Consider the following 22769-nt stretch of genomic DNA (forward strand, 5'->3'; position numbering starts at 1 on the left):
ATATGCTACCGTGTGGTATTTAACATGTGCTACCTATATGGTGTAACATGTGCTACCCGTGTGGTATTGCTTATGTACACGTGTGTTATTTAACATGTGCTACCCGTGTGGTATTTAACATATTATACCCCGTGGTAATTTAACGCGCTGCAGTATTGATATTTATTTGTACTACCCCGTGTGGTATTTAACACGTGCTACCCCGTGTGATATTTAACACGTGCTACCCGTGTGGTATTTAACGTGCTACCCGATGATATTTAACGTGCTACGTGTGGTATTTAACGATATACCCATATTAATTATTTAACGTGCTACCCCATGTAATTATTTAACGTGCTACCCCAATTAATTATTTAACGTGCTACCCCAAGTATTTAACACGTACTACCCAAGTGGTGTTAACGTACCACCCCATAATGAAGTAATTTAAACACGTGCTACCCCAAGCTGTATTTAACACGTGCTACCCCAAGCGGTATTTAACACGTGCTACCCCAAGCGGTATTTAACACGTGCTACCCCAAGCGGTATTTAACACGTGCTACCCCAAGCGGTATTTAACATGTGCTACCCCAAGCGGTATTTAACATGTGCTACCCCAAGCGGTATTTACCATGTGCTACCCCAAGCGGTATTTAACATGTGCTACCCCATGTGGTATTTAACATGTGCTACCCCATGTGGTATTTAACATGTGCTACCACATGTGGTATTTAACATGTGCTACCACATGTGGTATTTAACATGTGGTATTTAACATGTGCTACCACATGTGGTATTTAACATGTGCTACCACTGTGATATTTAACATATGGAATTGCTCTTCGGATTTGCTACTCGGAATGTTTAAAAAAATATCCGAAGATGTAAACCAAAATGTTGCAAGTTCACTCAGTTATATTTAAAATATTTACTCTACAGCAACATTGGTCAGCCATGAATGTTCTGTGTCTTTTATTCTAATAAGAGAAAACTGGAGTTCCAATATCAATAATAATGTCAACAGTTGGTTTTAGATGAAGAACAAGACATACTGTACACGATGAAGCTTGACGAGTGTTGTGTTCGGCCCATCGGGTACAGGTCCTACACGATGGCGTTATGTTACGTCACCACTTATTTTGTGTAATTGTTCTTCATAAACACTTCTAGAGTCTGGTGTGTTCAGACCCTGAGCAGTATGAAACCTTCCTGACGTCTGTGTGATCGACGAGCATCAACTAGCCAATTACACGCCCACATGAGGGAATATGGCCGGGGTTTATTTGCCATATATAACCTTCATTTAATTTAATTTTGATGTTTAATAATACAACCTAACCCTGAGGTAGTGTTATCAGGTGAAACACACGGACAGGTGGTGGGACAATGGCTAATCTACAGATTAGAATTTCTACACAGTATCAATGTAAAGGCCTGGGACTTGGGGGATAGAAATCCCTTACCAGGCTAATCAGGATCTTAATAAAGGAAAGTCAAGGACCATGGTTTTCCGAGGAACAACAAACAACCGTTTGAGATTGGCATCTCTTTACTATAAAAATATAACAAAACTCTGACACCACTCAACAAACATCAAATAATTACGGGAGTCAAACAAATAAGGTAGTCAACAGTTAATGGAGTCAAACAATTAAAGGAATCAAACAAATAATGGGAGTCAGCAATTAATGGATTCAAACAATTAAATGGAGTCAACAATTGATAGAATCGAACAATAAAAGGGAGTCGGCAATTAATGGAATCAAACAATTATAGAATCAAACCATGAAAAAATATTTCCTATAGCAGTGGCCCTGGGGGAAGGTTCTGGAACACGGTGATGCACACTCAGGGTAGGGAAGCGTCCATTCACTCCACACTCAGCGACGTCTTGAAAAGGCAGAACACCGGGGCACAGACGGAATGTGAGGAACTGACGGTCGGGGCATGCGGTAGTGGTAGATGACCAGAGTCGGCAGTTGATAGGTGAAGGTCTGGGAACACAGCCCACGAGTCCAGGACCTATGATGAGATCACAGCCAGAATTTGACGGACAGCAGGGTAGCTAGATACTGACGGTATGGCGGCTGGGTTGAATCTCCCGGTGGCGCAGATAGTCGCTGCCGTTCTCACCTCCGTCTAACCACCCCAAGTGTCGTCTACACCAAACGAGCGAGTTAGCAGCGGTAACCAGCCGGAGGATCGTTTCCGCCCTTACACTGCTCCCCCAACAAAAATCTACTGTAATGTAGATTAAAACTTAAGATTAGTACACAAAGCATAATCATCTTACAACAAATGCTTAAATACACATTGCACAATAAAGAAGGGTCATAGAAAGGAATAGGTGGTAACTTGATGTCCAAAACGTAAGGCCGTATCAAGGAACTGCACGTGGGGTCCACTTCAATCCAAGTTTAAGTTTGGGCCCAATTCCAGTCGTACAGGATTCTTCTATCTCGTCAGGTGTTGGCAGCAACTGGCAACCGAGATCAAGACTCTGGCGTCAGAACTTCCCAGGAACTCTAGCAGGGTAGTGCCTCGACTAACTCCAGCTTGGGGGACGTCGTCAAGGACACGAGCAATGTGGGTCCTGCAATTATATTGCTTTAACAAATTAGCTTGATGTAATTTAGGCTTAGAGGATGGGGGTGAGAATCGTCCAACAAAATCTATGGCTACCCGAGAAGATGGTTCTGCAATGACGGGTAAGGGTTCAAGTGGAACAGGACGGACTCTACCCTTGGCGGACATACGTGGGCACTGATCACAACTACAAAAAGCTCTAATATCCGCTCCCATACCTGGCCAGTAAAACTGATCAGCAACCTTCCTATAAGTTTTCCTACGAGAACAGGGACTTACTAGAGGGCTCTTGTGAGCTACAGAGAGAATGTTACTACGACAAACAGCAGGGACAACAAGTAAAAACCGACCTACTTTAGCTGGTCGCTTGGATGAAACACAAGACCTGTGTAACACCCCATTAATAGAAACAAACTTATAAACCGACCCATCTCTCACCTGATCCTCCTCCCCAGAAGTCACCTTCTCCCTTACCCGCTTCAGAGTGGCACACGAGTCTTGAAGCTTGGCGAACTCCTTGGGCGTCACAGTCAGTGGCAACAAATTCGGCAGAATCAGGGGATGCGGTCGTTTCACCTTCGCCGTCCGTGTCCCTACAGCTTGGACCTTGGCGGCAGGCGACCTCGGCAGGTGGCGGTGCGTCGTCGTCAGCAGGCGGAGGACTGGTGCAGGAGGTTTAACAGCCTGGGTCACACAGAACACGGAACATTACCAGAGGACACCAGCAATGGTATTTTACCACATTAGACCAACCAGTGAAATAGGGCACCAACACAGAACTGGTCAACCAGAAATAATTCACACTAACCTTCGGGCAGCTGGATGCCAGGCAGCTTCAGAGACAATGCACGAGCAAACTGATGAAAGTAGATGCCCTAGACCCATTGATTGTTCCACTGACACAACGGGGGGTCTCTGTCCTCCAAACAGCCCTACCTTGTTGCTGGTGAGGATGTCAGCAGTTTAAAGCAAGGGATTCCTGGGACAGCGAGAACTAATGTGCCCTTCCCCGCAGCTGTGACACCGCACGGCTGATGAACCTTTATGTATTCCTGGGGATGCCCTCGGAGGACGGAGGCTTCAATCTTCACCAGGAAGACTAGAAGCAGACGCCCAGTTGTCGGCAATATGGCAGCTGGCTGGTGTTCTTTAATGAAAATTTCAAGTCTAGGTAAAGACAAAACTGAATACGTAATATGATAGAAGTCATGGAGAAGTTTCTTCAACCCTTATGTCCCAGCCATTGTTGAAATAAACGACCCAGGGAAACGAAAACTGCTGGTACGTTTCTCCTGCTCTAATCTTCGTTCCGGAAATCAGCACGATAACCGCCGAAGTCTTGCAAAATCCTCGCAAGAGAGCTTGCTTCAACAAGAAGAATCTGTGATGCAGACAAGGAAGTGTAATGGCTACCAGTAGGCTACCCAACCTTACAGCATAGCTAACACCGCCAAAGCTCGGCACCCGCTCAAACCTATGAGGAGGCGATGTTCTTCACGTACAGGAGCAGTTTTATCACATTGTTTTGTGATGGAGATGAGTCTGGTTTAAGCATTAATCCAGCCAGTTCTAGGTCTTTCTGTCGCACTATAGCTAATTCGAACTCTCTCTCTCTGCCTCCAACCTCTTTCGGCGTTCCTCCAACTCTTTCTTCCTCTCTCGGCATTCTGTTGGGTGACCACATACTGACCAATGTCATTACCTGTCACACCCAGGGCCACCGCTTGACCTTTCCACACCTCAAAAGCAGACATAATGATCCGAAAGGCCAAGAACAAAGGAAAAAACAAACAACTTACCCCGCAAATAGCCAAAAGTAACTCGCCTAGTGGCTCAATCAGACCAGTAAATGATTTGATCCGACTGGAGGGAACCTGTTCCGCACCCAGCCCAGCTGAATCACCTCAGGGTAACGAAACCGCACCAGGTGAAAACAAAAATGCTATGACAGCATCCACAGTGCACCCCAACCAACACTAATTAACTTCCCCAAGTACAAGGGAGAGCAACAAAATTAGCACACAGAAGGAAGGGATAACCACTGAACAACACTTGCTTCCGGGCCACAGACAGCAAGGTGGCGCGCTCACGGCGACTTACAACAACACCGGAACGAATGTTAAACCTCAGAAACCAAAGGTCAGAGACAATCCTGGCAAGGTCGCCACTTGTAAAGGCCTGGGACTTAGGGATAGAAATCCCTTACCAGGCTAATCAGGATCTTAATAAAGGAAAGTCAAGGACCATGGTTTTCTGAGGAATAACAAACAACCGTTTGAGATTGGCATCTCTTTACTATAAAAAATATAACAAAACTCTGACACCACTCAACAAACCTCAAATAATTACGGGAGTCAAACAAATAAGGCAGTCAACAGTTAATGGAGTCAAACAATTAAAGGAAGCAAACAATTAAAGGAATCAAACAAATAATGGGAGTCAGCAATTAATGGATTCAAACAATTAAATGGAGTCAACAATTGATAGAATCGAACAATAAAGGGGAGTCAGCAATTAATGGAATCAAACAATTATAGAATCAAACCATGAACAAATATTTCCTACGGCAGTGGCCCTGGGGGAAGGTTCTGGAACACGGTGATGCACACTCAGGGTAGAGAAGCGTCCATTCACTCCACACTCAGCGACGTCTTGAAAAGGCAGAACACCGGGACACAGACGGAATGTAAGGAACTGACGGTCGGGGTATGCGGTAGTGGTAGATGACCAGAGAGTTGGCAGTTGATAGGTGAAGGTCTGGGAACACAGCCCACGAGTCCAGGACCTATGATGAGATCACAGCCAGAATTTGACGGACAGCAGGGTAGCTAGATACTGACGGTATGGCGGCTGGGTTGAATCGCCTGGTGGCGCAGATAGTCGCTGCCGTTCACACCTCCGTCCAACCACCCCAAGTGTCGTCTGCACCAGCAAACGAGCGAGTTAGCAGCGGTAACCAGCCGGAGGATCGTTTCCGCCCTTACAATCAATATTGTTTTGGTGAGTGTGTGTTTGAGGTCTGAGGTTGGGGTTAGGAAAGACTTGCCGTTATGTGAGGCAGCAATATCGTCGGTCACCTCCAACATCCAAAGGTGAGGTGTTGTCAGATTAAGTGAAGGCCAGAGATATTGGGGTCACCTGAAGATCTATTTAGGCACCCCAGATTATTCCAACTGATGAGTAAAAACCCTAAAATTTATCTGACCTAAATTAAACTAACTTTACATCATCTAATCTAATCTAAGCTAATATAATATCCCATAACCTAACCTAACCTAGCATAACCTAACCCAAGCTAAGCTAAGCAAATTTAATATCACGTAACTTAACCTAACCTACTGTAATGTAACCCATCCGAAGCTAACCTAACCTAACCCCCCCCCCCAGGGTAGGATTAGGATGTTGAATCATGAGGTAAAATAAGCTGGTGGGTTAATCTTCAGGTGATCTACTTCATCTCGTCACTTACTTTCTTGGGATTGTTAATGAAGAGAGATCTAATTGACCAATCAGAGACGATGTTTACAAACTACATCCATTGTTGGTGTATGACGTCACCCGGGAACTATTTCAATGTTATTACTGCATAGTCATAGAAAGATAGATAGATAGATAGTAGGCAGCTACCAAACGGGAAGGTACTACCGCCTGGGAAGATATTGGAAGCATAATGTGTTGTCTAATGGTATACACTGTTGCCTTATGTGACCCGGGTTCCATCCCCGGGCAGGGTGAAACTATGGGCAAGTTTTTTTACATTTGTCTCTGTCTACCCAGCAGTAATTGGAGACCTGGATGTTAATCGACTTGCGGATCGTATTCTGGGGTAATGGTGAGCCAGTGCAGTTGGCGAGTTGTCCGGTGTTCTCGGACTATTCCTTGACACTGGGTCATGCAGCTCGTTAATTTAGGGTGTGGTTGTTGTGTTGGCGACAGCTTCTACACCTTCAACAGCTTCAACACCAGCAAGTGCAGCGTACTTAATATTGGAAGAACAAATACTTATAATATATACAGCCTTAACAACATCAACCTGGAGAAGTCGACTTGTGAAAGAGACCTAGGGGTACTTGTAAGCCCGGACCTACGGCCTAGAAAACAGTGCGTTAATGTTCGAAATAAGGCAAACAGAGTATTGGGTTTTATATCTAGAAGTGTAAGTAACAAGAGTGCAGAATGTATTGCCTTTATATCTTGCGCTAGTCCAGGCCACCTCGATTATGCGGTTCAGTTCTGGTGCCCTATTATAGAATGGATATAAATTCACTAGAGTCGGTGCAGCGAAGAATGACAAAAAAGATTCCTGGACTTAGAAACCTTCCATATCAGGATAGGTTAAAGAAACTTAACTTGCATTCCCTAGAAAGACGAAGAGTGCGGGGAGATATGATAGAAGTATTTAAGTGGGTGAAAGGAATCAATAAAGGGGATATAGATAAAGTTCTTATAATATCCGAGCAGGGTAGGACTCGGAGCAACGGATTCAAGTTGGATAAGTTTAGGTTTAGGAAGGGGATAGGAAGAAACTGGTTCACAAATAGGGTGGTGGACGAGTGGAACAAGCTTAGCAACTTTGTAGTAAGTGCGGGAACTCTGGAAAGTTTCAAAAGGAGGCTAGATAGATTCATGGATGATAGAGTGTGGTAGTAACTCTCGACAGGAGCTGCCAGGCGCAGGCCAACCGGCCTATTGCAGACTCCTTATGTTCTTATGTTAAACTAATTTACGCCTAGGTGGCCCTTTAACCGGCCATCCTCGTTACACGAGGGGCAACCATTATTATTATGTGACCAAGTCCCAGGTTGCTGATCTGAGTTTCTGCCTCATTTTCACACAATTACAGAGTCAAGTGTGTCTCTTACTGTGACAACACAACAAACATATATCGTTTCTCACTCTTCATTTGTCCTATTTTTTTTTTCATTTCTGAATTTATTTATGGTGCAATTTTCGCCCCCAGGTGACTTGTGCCCTGGTGTATGTATGCAACTCTCTGTATCTATCTAGCTATTTATCTAGTGAGAGTTAGAGAGAGCAGCGAGAGACAGCCAGGGACATATGGCAACAGTGATTGAGAGTGTGTGTGTGTCAGGGTTGGGCTGGGTGGCTTAGTCAGGGCGTCCGTCAAGGGAGGAAGTTGCTGCCAGTCGCGTCTGACCCTCTCCACTGCCACCAAACACCGCCGCTCCGTCACCTACCCTACCCCTGAAGCTGTGTATACGTACCACCTTTACCTCCACAACATCGTCCAGGTTTTTATAATTTTATTAGTCATTTTTTCTTCCGATAATGATGTGATTTTGTTTATGTACCGCACGGCCCCCTTATTTATAGTTTATGTATGGTCACCCTCACCTATTGTTTACATACGGCTTTCATATTACTTTTATCCTCGTGGGCGGTCGGTCGCGTCTCTGTTATACACTGTTGACAAGTACTCGGAATGCACTGGCTCCTGAATATATCTGAACCTGCTCCAGTGCTGGTCAAGTCTGGTCTTCAAACAGCTCACACTCTCTGGCAGATTGTTCCAAGAGTTCACAACTCTCACTCCGAAAAAGTTTGCCCTCACAGTTTTCTGGACTTACGGCTCCAAGTAAGGACACTCGACTGAGTAGTGCCCTCTGAGATGCTTATACACCTCAATTAGGTCGCCCCTTGCCTTTCTGTAGTAGAAGCTAGGCAGTTGCAGGCGCTCTAATCTCTCTGGATAACTGAGGTGCCGAAGTGCATGCTTCCTTTAGACATTTTCAAGCAACTGACAGTTCCTAGCATATCTCGGGGACCAGACGGGGTGACAGTTCTCCAGGTGAGGAAGCACCCCACTCTTGAATACCGTTAAGAGGGACTGACCGTCTAGATATCTGAACGACCTTCTTATAAGACCTAATATTTTAGTTGCATGATTCACCTTCTTCTCACGATGACTCGACAACTTCAGTTTATTGTCAACATACTGTACTGTACCCACCCAGGTCTCTATTAATGCAGTTTCTTCGTCCTGTTGGGACATGTGATAAGGTTTACATACGACCATCATATTGTTTACCTACGGTCATCATACAGGTATTGTTTACTGTCCAAAATTTATATATTTCGTTCTGCGGTTCACCACTTAGACAAACATGGGTCTCTTAAGAACAGTGGTGATGAATATTTTAATCTGGCCCACAACGAGAGCTTAAAACTCTAATAATAATTATGTCAACGATTTATTTGGGGGATAATATTGTGTAATTTAATAATTAAATTTATTGTTACGTTAGGTTAAGGTAGTGTTAGCTTGATTTAGGTTAGTGTTAGGTTAAATTAGACCAGATTATGTTAGGTTAACTTAAATTGGATAAAATTCGTATCTTATCGTAAGCACCAACACAGGGGGTCCGGACCCTCCTTTTCATCAGAAATTTCCAATAATTTTTCTGTAATACAATATTGAACTCAAGCATTTTTGTATAGTGAAAAGTAATTACTATTGACCTTAGAGTATCTCCTAATATCAAGTGTACATGGCTTCAAAATGACCTCAAAATGCCCATGATATTGGTCAGATTTCAACCCCCCAGCTCCGTGTGCTCGCCATGTTCCCTCACCCACAACTTCTTGGACTCCCCCCTCCGCTTTTTATATTCCTGGATCCGCCCCAGCAACAGTGCTCACAGAAAAACACAATCCCACCTTCCTCTATTGAACTGATACACCGTACACGAGGAAATAACCCAGGCGAGAGGATAAAATAGGAACACCGCCGCCCGTCAAAGATCACATACACTGACACTTTGTTTTGCCAGTCAACGTTGAACTGTGAACCATGATGTAACTTAGGCAATGTTGCTGAGAATAATGAAAACAAATTCCTTGTAAATGTTCCTTAATTCTGTATATTGTCTATTGCATTTATCTTGGTGTCGTTTTTAAGGGAAAAGTGGGAGGAGAGGGGTAAGGAGAGCAGAAGAGGGGGAAGGAGAGGAGGAGAGGGGGAAGGAGAGGAGGAGAGGGGGAAGGAGAGGAGGAGAGGGGGAAGGAGAGGAAATAGAGCGTTAGTGTAAATGTCTGACTGAAACCTTACAGTTGTTCCTTAATGTCAAGACTTTCCATTTGTGTATAGAGTTTTATCTTATTCTATTACTGAAATTTAAAAAAAATATATTATAAATTCGACGAACTTATTACGTATTGGTCAAATAATAAGAGGAGTGACTGACTAATGGTTGATGTAGTACGTGTTTGTCTGTCTGTCTGTCTGCCTGCCTGCCTGCCTGTCTGTCTGTCTCTCTGTCTGTCTGTTCGTGTGTCCGCGGTGTATCAGAACATTAGAGTTACAGTAGTCGTTTTAGTTAATAATTTCTTTAGTGTTATTTATCCTTACTAACTGGTTACCTCACTAAATAACTCATAATTTACTAACTCAGCTCTCTCTCTCTCTCTCTCTCTCTCTCTCTCTCTCTCTCTCTCTCTACCTTGGTAAGACGGATGAATTATGTCAGTACACGAGGGTCCTTGTGTGTGTGTGTGTGTGATGTTGCGGGTTAACAACTGGTATGACCAATATTTTGTCACCTCAACACATTATGAAAGCCCTTTTACACACACACACACACACACACACACAGAGGGTGCCTAATCTTCAGATCATTCACGTTACTAGTATACGTTTAGACAGAAAACTTGAACACATTGTTAAGTTGCTACCTGACTCGGACACCTGAGGATCCATCTAATTTGTTCCGTGACGACAACATTTACCTGACCCCTCATGATGACAGGAAGGACATGAGTGCATGGAATCGCTGTTGTCTTATATAAGTGACGATTGAATGAATATTTGCATAACCTGAAGATTTGCCACCCCAGTATATCACACACCTGAAGAGAGAGAGAGAGAGAGAGAGAGAGAGAGCTGAGTTAGTAAATTATGAGTTATTTAGTGAGGTAACCAGTTAGTAAGGATAAATAACACTAAAGAAATTATTAACTAAAACGACTACTGTAACTCTAATGTTCTGATACACCGCGGACACACGAACAGACAGACAGACAGACAGACAGACAGGCAGACAGACAGACAGACAGACACGTACTACATCAACCATTAGTCAGTCACGTTCGATTTATCACTGACCTTGTCGATCTACGTCCCTCTGAGTGCATACGAGAGAGAGAGGCAAAAGAAAGAGAGAGAGAGAGAGAGAAGAAAAGAGAGAGAGATAAGGAAGAATGAGAGAGAGAGAGGTAAAAGAAAGAAAGAAAGAGATAGAGAGAGGACGTGACCCGGCTATACCAACTTGTTGTGTGGGAGCCTCAGCGAGTGGGCAGCTCCCTCTTCACCACCAGACCTGCCGAGCTGTTCATAATGTTACAGGAAGCTCGGCCCCTCACCACCTTCCTCCTCCAACACTCCCTCCCTCCTCCATCACCACCAATCTTCCTCCACCACTATCTTCCCTGCACACACACATACGTCCAGCTCTAGGTTGGAAGAGACACGAAAAATGACCTCGAACTGTGATTAGATTAAGATTAGACCAGGTTAGGTTAGATTAGGTTAGGTTAGGTTTGGTTAGATTAGGTTAGTATTGGGTTAGATTAGGTTTGGTTAGTATTATGTTGGGTTAGATTAGATTAGGTTAGATTGGGTTAGGTTAGGTTAGGTTTGGTTAGATTAGGTTAGTATTACGTTAGATTAGGTTTGGTTAGTATTAGGTTAGTATTATGTTAGGTTAGATTAGTGTTAGGTTAGATTAGTGTTAGGTTAGATTAGTGTTAGGTTAGATTAGGTTAGGCTTGGTTAGTATTAGGTTAGATTAGGTTAGTATTAGGTTAGTATTATGTTAGGTTAGATTAGGTTAGTATTAGGTTAGATTAGGTTAGTATTATGTTAGGTTAGATTAGGTTAGTACTAGGTTAGTATTATGTTAGGTTAGATTAGGTTAGGTTAGATTAGATTAGGTTAGATTAGGTTTAGTAGAGGATGTTAACTTATCATTTGACATAAGCTGGGGAAGGGGGCTATTCTTCAGGTGCTCCACATAATAAACACATATCATGTCTTGTCCCTGTCCGGAGTTCCATAATTGTTACCGTCCTGTTGGAGACGTCACGCGCCTCCATCCTGCCGTTCTGTCCTGTCCGAGGGGCCACACACACACACATATATAGACGTACAAACATACATACATATATACCCATACACACAGTTAAACACACACACGTATACAAACATATTTATATTCATACATACATACATACATTCATACATACATACATACATACATACATACATACATACTGTACATACATACATACACCACACTCAACCTAACCCAACCCAACCTACACTAACCAAACCAAAGTTGACTTGACCTGACCTGACCTACCCCAAACCTACACTAACTACTCCTGGCACTATTGGCACTACAGATGGTGAGGACACTGGCAGTGGTGGTGGATGGCACTACGGAGGCGGGACTACAGGCCGGTGCCACGAGGGTACTGGCGTATCTTCGTCCACACTGGCAACACCACAACCTACACTTCAAGGTAAGCTTAATTATCAGACTACACTAACACTGGTATTACGTGTGTGTGTGTGTGTGACCAACTTTAAAGCATGATTTAACTTTTTGTGTGTGTATATTTATTAACAAGAAGCATGATCAGAGAGAGAGAGAGAGAGAGAGAGAGAGATTAACCTAACCTGCTGTGTCGTGAACAGACCTACACGTCGGGGGTGACCAATACCCTGGTGGGGGTGTCGTACGGCCGGGAGGGCGAGCAGGTACTGGTCAGAGTCTACGGCCACAATACACACCTGTTCATCGACAGAGTGCAGGAGATCAACACCCTCAAGGTATGTATGTATGGATGTAGGTAGGTAGGTAGGTATGTATGAAGGTATGTATGTATGTATGTATGTATGTATGTATGTATGTATGTAGGTATGTAGTGGCTTAAAGAAGGACTTTATTTTGTTCTAGACACATTCTTTACAAAATTATATTTGTGGTGTTTAAAGGTAAAGTTCTTAATTAAATCAAGATAAATGAGTTATGGCTGGTTGGTTACAGGAGGGAGGTACTGTACCCGTTTGTACTCTTATCTTACTAATCTCATTACAGAACTATGTGACTGTACCGCTTAAAACATTCCCAGACACATCATACTAGAACACCATACATACTACACCACACTACACAACACCACACTACACAACACCACACTACACAACACCACACTCTCTACACTACAGCACACCATACCATACCACAACACACCATACACACTGCACCACACCATAGACACATCACATCATACCATCAATGTGATCCAGGAGTTTTGTTAATGTTTTTAGTGTTGTTGTTGTTTGCCATATATTCATGTCTAACAACGACGAAGCACAACACAACACTAGTCTCTAAGCTAGTACTCCAAATAGCTCCACAACACAACAACTAGGGTCTCTCAGCACGTGCACTAAATAGCTCCATAACAACTAGGGGAGAGAAGTCACTAACCTTGTTCTCGTGGGTACAGGTAGTGCATAAGGCGGGTTGTGGGCCAGAAGTATTCGCTGCCTTCACCAACGGCCTCTGTTACGCCTATACCCCCGGGGTTCCTCTAACCTTCAGGGACGTCACCAAGGAACCCGTGTGGCGTGGAGTGACCAGACAGGCAGCCAGGTTCCACAAGATACAGGTGAGGAAGCCGTTAATGAGAGGTAGACAGGTAACCTCTCTATGTATGATAATTAATACAGTGATGGATATATGACTAGAAATACAAAAAAAATGATGAGGTGTGTGTATGTAACCTTACTGTGAGTGTTACTGAGGTGTGTTGTTGTGTTACTGAGGTGTGTTGGTGTGTTACTGAGGAGTGTTACTGAGGTGTGTTGTTGTGTTACTGAGGTGTGTTGTTGTATTACTGAGGTGTGTTGGTGTATTACTGAGGTGTGTTGGTGTGTTACTGAGGTGTGTTGGTGTGTTACTGAGGTGTGTTGGTGTGTTACTGAGGAGTGTTACTGAGGTGTGTTGTTGTGTTACTGGTGTGTTACTGGGGTGTGTTGGTGTGTGTTGCAAGGGTGTGTTGTTGTGTTACTGGGGTGTGTTGGTGTGTTGTTACTGGGGTGTGTTGTTGTGTTACTGAGGTGTGTTGGTGTGTTACTGGTGTGTTGTTGTGTTACTGGTGTGTTGTGTTACTGAGGGTGTGTTGGTGTGTTACTGGGTGTGTTGTTGTGTTACTGAGGTGTGTTGTTTGTGTTGCAGGGTGTGTTGTTGTGTTACTGAGGTGTGTTGGTGTGTTACTGAGGTGTGTTGGTGTGTTACTGAGGTGTGTTGGTGTGTTACTGAGGTGTGTTGGTGTGTTACTGAGGTGTGTTGTTGTGTTACTGAGGTGTGTTGTTGTGTTACTGAGGTGTGTTGTTGTATCCTGTAGGCTGGTGATAAGCAGAAGGCCATACTCTTTCCGAAGCTTCGCCAATTGCTCGCTCTGCTTCCTGACACTTTCACCGACCCTAAGATGCAACACAGGTACGTCACAAACCTGTCCTAGTGCGTCACAAACCTGTCCTAGTGCGTCACATAACCTGTCCTAGTGCGTCACATAACCTGTCCTAGTGCGTCACATAACCTGTCCTAGTGCGTCACATAACCTGTCCTAGTGCGTCACCAACCTGTCCTGAGTGCGTCACATAACCTGGCCAAGTGCGTCACATAACCTGGCCAAGTGCGTCACATAACCTGGCCAAGTGCGTCACATAACCTGTCCTAGTGCGTCACATAACCTGTCCTAGTGCGTCACATAACCTGGCCAAGTGCGTCACATAACCTGGCCAAGTGCGTCACATAACTGGCCTAGTTATCGATTAGTCACGGGTATTAGTCCCATTACCACTATTTTCACCGTGTTGTGTTTGATCCAGGGTGGAGGCTGAAGGCTGCACCAGGGAACAACTCGTGAGGATGACAGAGGAGTTGGAGGACCACCTTGTGCCCCTCTCCTGCCCCGTCGTCTTCTGCCACAACGACTTGGTCATGAGGAACATCATCTGGGACCAGGACTCTGCCTCAGCCACCTTCATCGACTATGAATACGCTTCTCACAACTACCAACCTTATGATATCGCTAACCATTTTAATGAATATTCTGGTGAGGAGGTCTTTTGTGTGTGTGTGTGTGTGTGTGTGTGTGTGTGTGTGTGTGTGTGTGTGTGTGTGTGTGTGTGGTGAGAATTAGAGGATTAATCTTCAGGTGAAATAAACTGGGGTGCCTAATCTTCATGTGATCATTTTGTTTATTTGGCTATGTAAAACACCGTAGTAGTAGTAGAGGAGGAGTCGGGCAGTGTCACCATCCCACAACAACATTTCTGCACGTTTGTACTCAAGTTAACTTTTACAGACACACACACACACACACATGCGCACCCTTCTAATCCTTCTCATCTCTCTATTCCCTTCCTCCCGTTACCTCGTCTCTTCCTCACTCCCTCACAACTCCTTCATCATCATCATCATCATCATACCACTTCTCTCGCCCTTCTGGCTACTCTAAGACCCAGTGAACGATGCTAAAACTAAGACCTAGCAAACAACAATAATTCTACTGACGAAGGGTTGGTGTTACAGGGGTCGAGGAGCAAGATTACAGCCTGTTCCCGAGTCTTGCTGTACAGAGGGCGTGGCTAAAGAGCTACTTGGCGCATTACCACGGGCTGCCAGAAGATCAGGTCACGTCCCAGGAGGTGGAGATGTGGTTAGGCTGGGTCACCAAGTTCACCCTGGCTTCTCATCTCTTCTGGGTTATGTGGGCTTTCCTCCAGGCTTGTCACTCCTCCATAGACTTCGACTATATACAGTAAGTGTTAGTCTACAACCTCACTACCCGGTCGGTCTCTTCTCTGTTATATATCATTGACAAGTACTAGGAATGTACGGGCTCTTACGTGTACAGTTGGGGAAATTTCCACGGAGAGCGGGTAAAGAGTGGTGATGTCCTCAACAGTACCCTGAACATGTGGCGGTCAGTGTTGGTCTAGACTCTCGTCACAACACACAACATCTTCTAGCGGGTGATTACAACACTTCAAAACTCTTCCTCCAAAAACATAAGGCAGTTTTGCGTATTGATAACTTCTCTTAACACTAGACAATGAAAGTAATAACAAGAACATTACACTGACAAGTTTGAAATGCTAAATAAAAAGAAAATCCAATTGATGGTGTGTGTACATATGAGGACGTAAATAGTCAAAATATTATAATGAATTACTCGCAAGGTCTAAATATAGAAAACGGGTCTATATACAGAAAACGTTGAATGGGTAACTAAACTAAAATTCTCCCGGGACCCCCAGGTATGGCATCGTGCGGCTGGCAGAGTACAAGAAGAAGAAGCAGGAAGTGTTTGAAGTTGTCGTACAGCCCTACTGCCCTCCTTCCCCGCCAGCCACCATCAACAACAACATCCCAACAAACATGTAATAGGTAATATATAAACTGTCAATGTTACACACGAAAACAGCGAGGCCCATACCACACGCCTCGCCATTTACTTCCCAACTACTATATAGAGTCAGGTATACATTCTGCAACTGGGTCGACTAGGGGTACCTACACAGTAGCCGGCCTCGAGAACAGAATCACCGATCGTTGAGGCAAGTGATACAACCACTAGGCCGCCACATACTCAAATACCAATCTGTCATCACCTACTAAACGATAATAAATCTCCGTGAAGGAAGATTTTTGTTTTAGCTATATTTAACTTAATGAAAATCCCACAATACTCATGTCACAGGTGTCGAGTACTGACGCGGCGGTGCAAAGTAATCCACTAAACACGGTCCCTTGTGTGTTGGCCAGCCCATTGATGCCTCCAGTTAAGTTATCAAGAATCCCAACATTTCTCTCTTGTCCAGATAAACTAATGAATATACTGTTTTCAGGAAGAAGGTGCAGTACGTAGTGTGTTTGGCTAAGGTCACGTCTCTATAAGATCGTCAAAAGTCATCCTGAGTCCTCACATACAACACTCCGACAAGGATTAAGGTTCCTCCTATCAACGCTGTCCCACAACACTGCTCCTCGAGTCCTCCTGGTCGTCCTCCAACATACCGAAGAAATGTGGCATAACTACTAAACTATGACGACGGTGGAATTGCTTCTCATAACCTGACAAACTGACATAAAAAAAACCAACAGGTCCTATGAGACGCTCTCTTTCCAGACAGATAATAGGTAAACACCCAAGTCCTTTACCCCAGAACCTTACGGGAGTTTGTGTGTCTTGAGAATGTGTTATGGAAAACCGACCAACATCTCCCAACTTCAGCCTTACCCAATCACATGTTGCAGAAGTAAAATCACAAAGTAGAAGCATTAAAAAAATAAATCACGTTGTTGCATAAGAAAAAAATAAATCACTTTGTTGCACAAGACAAAAATCAAATCAAACAACTTCCTCCTCCTAAAAGTACATCTTGAAATAATTAAACTCACGAAATATAATGTCATACACCAAGACGACTAATTATCCCTGTACTGTTTTAGTAATATCAAGCTGTCCATATATTAGGCTATATATCTGTCTATATATCTAAATTAATAAGCTTACATATATATTTGATTGTATATATGAGCTAAGATATAGATAATAATAAAGTACTTGATATATTAACAGATGTTTAATGTGTCCTTCTCGTTAAGTATTACCAGTGTTTTTGTTTTCCTTCGTTATTAAGATTGTTTTTTGTTTATTTTTTTTGGGGGCCATTTGCTGTCTCTCGCTGGAGTCCTCAACTAATAATAACAACAATAACAATAGTAATACAAATAATAATAATACTTCATCCAGTACTCAATAAAAACCAGAATCATTTATCCATCTATTTAAGAATCACAAGAGGAGAGACAATCCTTACCTGAGGAGTGACGGCGAGTTAAGAGTAATGGACCTTTGTGTATGACTGACAACTTACCTCTTCTGAAAAAAATAGAAAATAAAGTCATTTTCATTATCGTTTTCAGAAATTAAAAAAATATTTGATCGATAATTTTAAAACAGAGTTTGTGAACGACACTGGTAAGTTTACGTAGGATAAAGAAAGAAGGATTAAAATATTTCGCATTTCCACAAAAACTATGAAAAAACAAAAGGATTATGAAAATTTAAATCAATATTGTCAATTTTCTCACAAATATCTGTAGCTAAGAGCAGAAACGTCCATCACTAGGAAGTATCAGGGCGGCCATTTTGACTGAGACTTACGAGATTAACCATTTATCACTGTACTATTACACTCCCACTACTATTATGACTATTATAACTATCCACCCACATATAGTATATCAATAATCTATAATCTACTGAAAAATGAATGAAACTTAATAGATAAAAGTGAAAGAAGGAGACACAACACATGTCTCTAGATTACCACAACAATAACAGAAAGCCTCGTCAATTATGTCATGACTCGATATACTTAAAATACCGTATTTATTATTTAACAATACTTTTAAATTAAATTATCATTATTCTTAGTTTATATTAATCATTTATGTGTTTATTTGCGGTAGAATACACTAATACACTGTTATCCCTCACTGGCAACTGCGTGTTATCTATTAATGTTTAAAAAGTAAGGGCACTAAGCGGGGCGCGGCAGTAAGATAACAGGGGTGAGAAGGCGAGGTTATATCCTGTCTATAGCTCAAGGTAAGTGGAGTTAATTACACAGGGTCAATGGTTATTTTTGTATTAATCGAGGAGGCTTCAATTTTAAGTTTAACAAATTTATTGGCAAAGCTTGTAGTACAGATTGCCTATTCTGAGTAATTCAGTCAGGTTTTGACACTGAGGGTGTTATCACTTCTCACTGCCACGCAGGACAAAGGTTCATACACAAAGAGATGCATCATATTCATTGACAGTGTATATATATATATATATATATATATATATATATATATATATATATATATATATATATATATATATATATATATATATATATATATATATGTGTGTGTGTCAGATTCATGTGGGTAATGTCACTCTTCGCTGCCATACAGGACAGAGGTTCGTACACAAAGAAGGCATCATATTCATTGACACTATATATAGGTCAGATTCATGTGGGTAGTGCCACTGTTCACTGCCACGCAGGACAGAGGTTCGTACACAAAGAAGGAAATACATCACATTCACCAGCAGCATATATAGGTCAGTGGATCACATACATTGGAGTCATATTCTAATTGAAGACTAATCAGTGTGGGCTAGCAAATTTGGGATAAACAGCAAGAATGTCCTGAAGCACCCCTGATTCAATGTAGTAATTACATAGTTCAAGATACAATAAGTCAGGTGGCCTGAAGTCTTTGACAGTGTCACATTCAGTAATATAGTGTTCAAGTGTATGCTTTAAAGGTTTATCACAAAGTTTACATGCTGAATGTTCCGGTATGGGTACAGCGTTACTAACTTGCCAGATGTGTCTGTATCCTAGCCTAATTCTGGCCACGACTACATCACATTGTCTGGTTCTGTCCTTATGCTGGCCATACCGGTACCTCCTGTCACAAAATTTGTCATATTTACTAAGAAGGCTGTTTATTACACGTCCTAGAATATGGTATTTATTTGGGGTTGTTGAATCAATAAATGACCCTGTATATATTTATCCAAGTTATCCTAATTATATTGTTGAGTGATATTGTAACAGCATCATTTGCATTATATAAATATTCACCCAAATGTATAATACCCAATTATTCACTAAGTTATTCGATCATGACTCAGTTGTTGTTGGTAACGGCTGAGGTCTGTACTCATCAGAGGTTGAGCCACAGGTCAAGCTGATTTTGCAAATAGCTCGCCTGCTCCTCCTTGTGTCTCACGCCTGAGCAGGAGAGAGCGGGCAGACTCATATCACTTAGTTACCCAGTAAACACTTAAGTGTTCTATATAAGTGCACTAAGACACTTCCTTAAGCAGAGAAGGTACAATATACTCTCAACTTAACTCAGTACCTGCAGTGTTCACTTCAGCCAAGCCACTAATTAGCTCCAGAACTAATATATATATATATATATATATATATATATATATATATATATATATATATATATATATATAATATATATATATATATATATATATATATATATATATATATATATATATATATATATATATATATATATATATATATATATATATATATATATATATATATATACATATATATATATATATATATATATATATATATATACATATATATATATATATATATATATATATATATATATATATACATATATATATATATATATATATATATATATATATATATATATATAGAGAGATATGTGTGGTATGAGGAACTCAGAGACAACTATTTTGTGATTTAGAATATTATTGATATGGATATGTATTTTTGTAAGCTCCGAGGAGGAAAACCTAAATATATTTTGTGGGTTTGAAATGGAATTTGCGCCAGGAGCGAATGCATCCCAGCCCAGGGTGGAGAGACGCTACGGCGTTGTTTACATAACAAAGACGCGTCGGGTGGGCCCAGTAACAGGTGTGTCCCACGTATTTCTTGCTCTGATAGGGTGTGTTTGATAGATTGAGCATAATAAATGTTATATGAAGAATGTGATGATCTCGTGGAGGTAGTCTATAAGCCAGAATAAGGCTAATTCTAGCTTTGCTCTACAGACATTCACCCTGGAGTGAGTCGACAACAACAGCCACTCCCCTGTGTTATGCTGGTGGGTTGGGTTTATTATTTATTGTTTAATTCCTACTACTGTGTGGTACCAATATGTGAATATGACAACAGTTGATGCTTGTTTTGTAAGTATAACGTAATAATGTATAATAACTAGTTATGTCTGATCTAGGTCCCAGCCTTTTCCTTCTCGGGTGATTTCTAGAGTAAATAAATGAGAGAAACTACAAGTGTGTGTCCTATCCCTGCTTTGTGCTTTGATATATATATATATATATATATATATATATATATATATATATATATATATATATATATATATATATATATATATATATATATATATATATATATATATATAAACGGACCAATACAATATTGTCAAAAGAAATTTGGTGTTCTCATGGTGGCTGGCTGGGCTAACACCCTGAACCATACTGAATTTAACGACAATATCCAGCGATAGTTTAGTTATATTTATTTATTTGGATTGATAAGATAAATACTGTATTAAAATCGTTTTACAAGTTTACATTCATCCAGCATGTATACAGTATAGACCAGTGGTTCTTAAACTTGTTTGTCTCCCCCCCCCCCCTTGGTTATTATAGAGTGGGAGGGATGAGCAATTGTGTACAACACGCGTTCAGTTCCTGACTACACTTCTCACGGACCGCTCGCGCCACCCTTGAATCATCGGGCGCGTCCCCCCAGTTTAAGCATCACTGGTGTAGACAATGCAGGTATATAAACAATACAAGTATATAGATATTACAGGTATATACTGTAGATAATACAGGTATATAGACAATATTCATATTATCAAATAACTGCTAAGATTGTAGATAAAACACCAAGTACCCTAAAGCAAACCTTCCTTATCTATGTGCGTTTTGGTTATTACAGTGAGTGAGCTTAAACAACACGAGGAAGCACTGAGGCAGATGGCGCGATGGCTGGTGGTGGGCATCTCAGGGGTGACGGGTGGGGGCAAGTCTAGCCTAGCCAACCGTCTCCACCGTAACATACCTTCCCACCACATCACACAAGACAACTACTTTTACCCAAGGGACTCCTCTCACCATATTCCAGCACCTGGATGTACCAATTATCACAACTGGGATGTCATAACGTGTATAGATATGGAGAGAATGATGAAGGATATTAAAACTGTCATAGGATCCTCGCCATTACAGTACATGAATTCTCCTCCGCCTCCTCTAGATATAAACAAACCACTATCCTCTACAGCAGTACTTATAGTAGATGGGTTCTTACTCTTTACACATAAAGAGCTGTGGGAATTATGTGACTTGAGGTATTTCTTAACTCTACCTAAGGAAGTGTGTTGGGAGCGTCGTCAATGCCGGCAGTACGACCCGCCAGATCCGGCCGGGTATTTTGACCTGTGTGTCTGGCCAGAGTACGAGCGCCACTTAGACTGTGTACAAAAGTTAGATGGTATAACATTCTTAGAGGGTGTGAAGTCTCTAGATCATTCCTATAAGCTTATTTATGATGAGATAATTTTAACCATTTGAAGTTGTAACGTATTATTATTACTGAAGATATTTTGAAGTTTGATGATATTGTAAATCATCTGAAATGTTAAGTTTTATTAGTAGGTTTGTGAGTGTAAACAGTTACCAAAGTAGATCATATATTGAGAGGAAAAATAATGCAATTAAGTCGTATGTTATTGATAATATTCTTTCATAAATATAATAATTTCTAAATGCTACAATGATTTTTTTCTTCAGGTTTAGTGAATACATTATAGCATACAGCAGTAACATCATACATAGCACTGGGAGTTGTACAAGAAGTTAAATAAATGTTATTATTTCAGTGTAACTCTAGTTTCATTTTCATTACGTTCTTAATTAATTCACTTCATTGGTATATATAATCCAATATATACTGGCTTTGTTGTCTGTCCTTGTTCGAGTCGGCTGAGTGTTTACTATTGTTTGTATACCTGAACTGTTGTTACACACCTCACCACCTCCGGGTATCTGTCGCGTTACTGTGGGCCTCAACCACCCCCACCACACACACACACCGATAAATTCAACGATAAACCACGTATTAACTCACTAGCATAGTTCTACCTCGCCAAGATACAGTTTTCTCTTGTTTCAATTTTTTGTGGAAGAACTTGTCGATGATTGGGAGACTTTAGTAAATGTTTATTCTGGGATATTCTGCAAATAATGGTTACCAGTTTAATGGGATCGTGTTTTAATGGGTTCCCACTTCCCACATATATATATATTATCTGAAAATGCATTAAAAGATACAAACGTTATATAAATTTAATTAAAGAAAGTGTATATACATTATTAAGTAAGTTTGAGAGATAGATAATGGTGACGAGGAAGTATCTAAATCTATCTATCTATCTATCTATCTGAGCTGCATTGAACAAAAATCTATTAAGCTCATCAAAACTTCCACCAAT

General features: G+C 41.5%; 2 protein-coding genes across 4 annotated transcripts; both read left to right on the top strand.

Annotated features, from left to right (window-relative positions):
• Positions 1–7651: 7651 nt before the first annotated feature.
• On the top strand, positions 7652–17003 carry LOC121863466 (ethanolamine kinase 1-like). Its single transcript, XM_042362142.1, has 9 exons — positions 7652–7823; positions 11992–12111; positions 12287–12421; positions 13105–13266; positions 14005–14099; positions 14492–14718; positions 15198–15426; positions 15926–16055; positions 16517–17003. The coding sequence occupies exons 2-8, from the start codon at positions 11992–11994 to the stop codon at positions 16050–16052; spliced, it is 1095 nt and encodes a 364-aa protein (XP_042218076.1). The 5' UTR covers positions 7652–7823; the 3' UTR covers positions 16053–16055; positions 16517–17003.
• A 1197-nt stretch (positions 17004–18200) lies between these two features.
• Positions 18201–22162, top strand: LOC121863469 (nicotinamide riboside kinase 2-like). Of its 3 annotated transcripts, XM_042362145.1 has the most exons (4): positions 18229–18285; positions 20075–20158; positions 20296–20348; positions 21215–22162. In XM_042362145.1, exon 4 carries the CDS (start codon positions 21253–21255, stop codon positions 21847–21849), a length of 597 nt encoding a protein of 198 aa, XP_042218079.1. In that variant the 5' UTR covers positions 18229–18285; positions 20075–20158; positions 20296–20348; positions 21215–21252; the 3' UTR covers positions 21850–22162. The 3 variants fall into 3 exon arrangements, with proteins under 3 accessions (XP_042218078.1, XP_042218079.1, XP_042218077.1); XM_042362143.1 differs by lacking the exons at positions 20075–20158; positions 20296–20348 and adding an exon at positions 20920–21051 and having other exon boundaries at positions 18234–18285; XM_042362144.1 differs by lacking the exons at positions 20075–20158; positions 20296–20348 and having other exon boundaries at positions 18201–18285.
• The last annotated feature ends 607 nt before the right edge of the window (positions 22163–22769 follow it).

This window comes from Homarus americanus, unplaced genomic scaffold, assembly GCF_018991925.1.
Source record: "Homarus americanus isolate GMGI-L3 unplaced genomic scaffold, GMGI_Hamer_2.0 scaffold54989, whole genome shotgun sequence".
In the NCBI taxonomy this organism is placed as follows: domain Eukaryota; kingdom Metazoa; phylum Arthropoda; class Malacostraca; order Decapoda; family Nephropidae; genus Homarus; species Homarus americanus.

Excerpts from the sequence above, each read along its gene's own strand:
- LOC121863466 (XM_042362142.1), top strand. The coding sequence starts at position 11,992 with ATGGTGAGGACACTGGCAGTGGTGGTGGATGGCACTACGGAGGCGGGA. Across the intron at positions 12,112-12,286 it reads ACCACAACCTACACTTCAAG|ACCTACACGTCGGGGGTGAC; the intron begins GTAAGCTTAATT and ends TGTCGTGAACAG. Across the intron at positions 15,427-15,925 it reads ATAGACTTCGACTATATACA|GTATGGCATCGTGCGGCTGG; the intron begins GTAAGTGTTAGT and ends CGGGACCCCCAG.
- LOC121863469 (XM_042362144.1), top strand. The coding sequence starts at position 21,253 with ATGGCGCGATGGCTGGTGGTGGGCATCTCAGGGGTGACGGGTGGGGGC.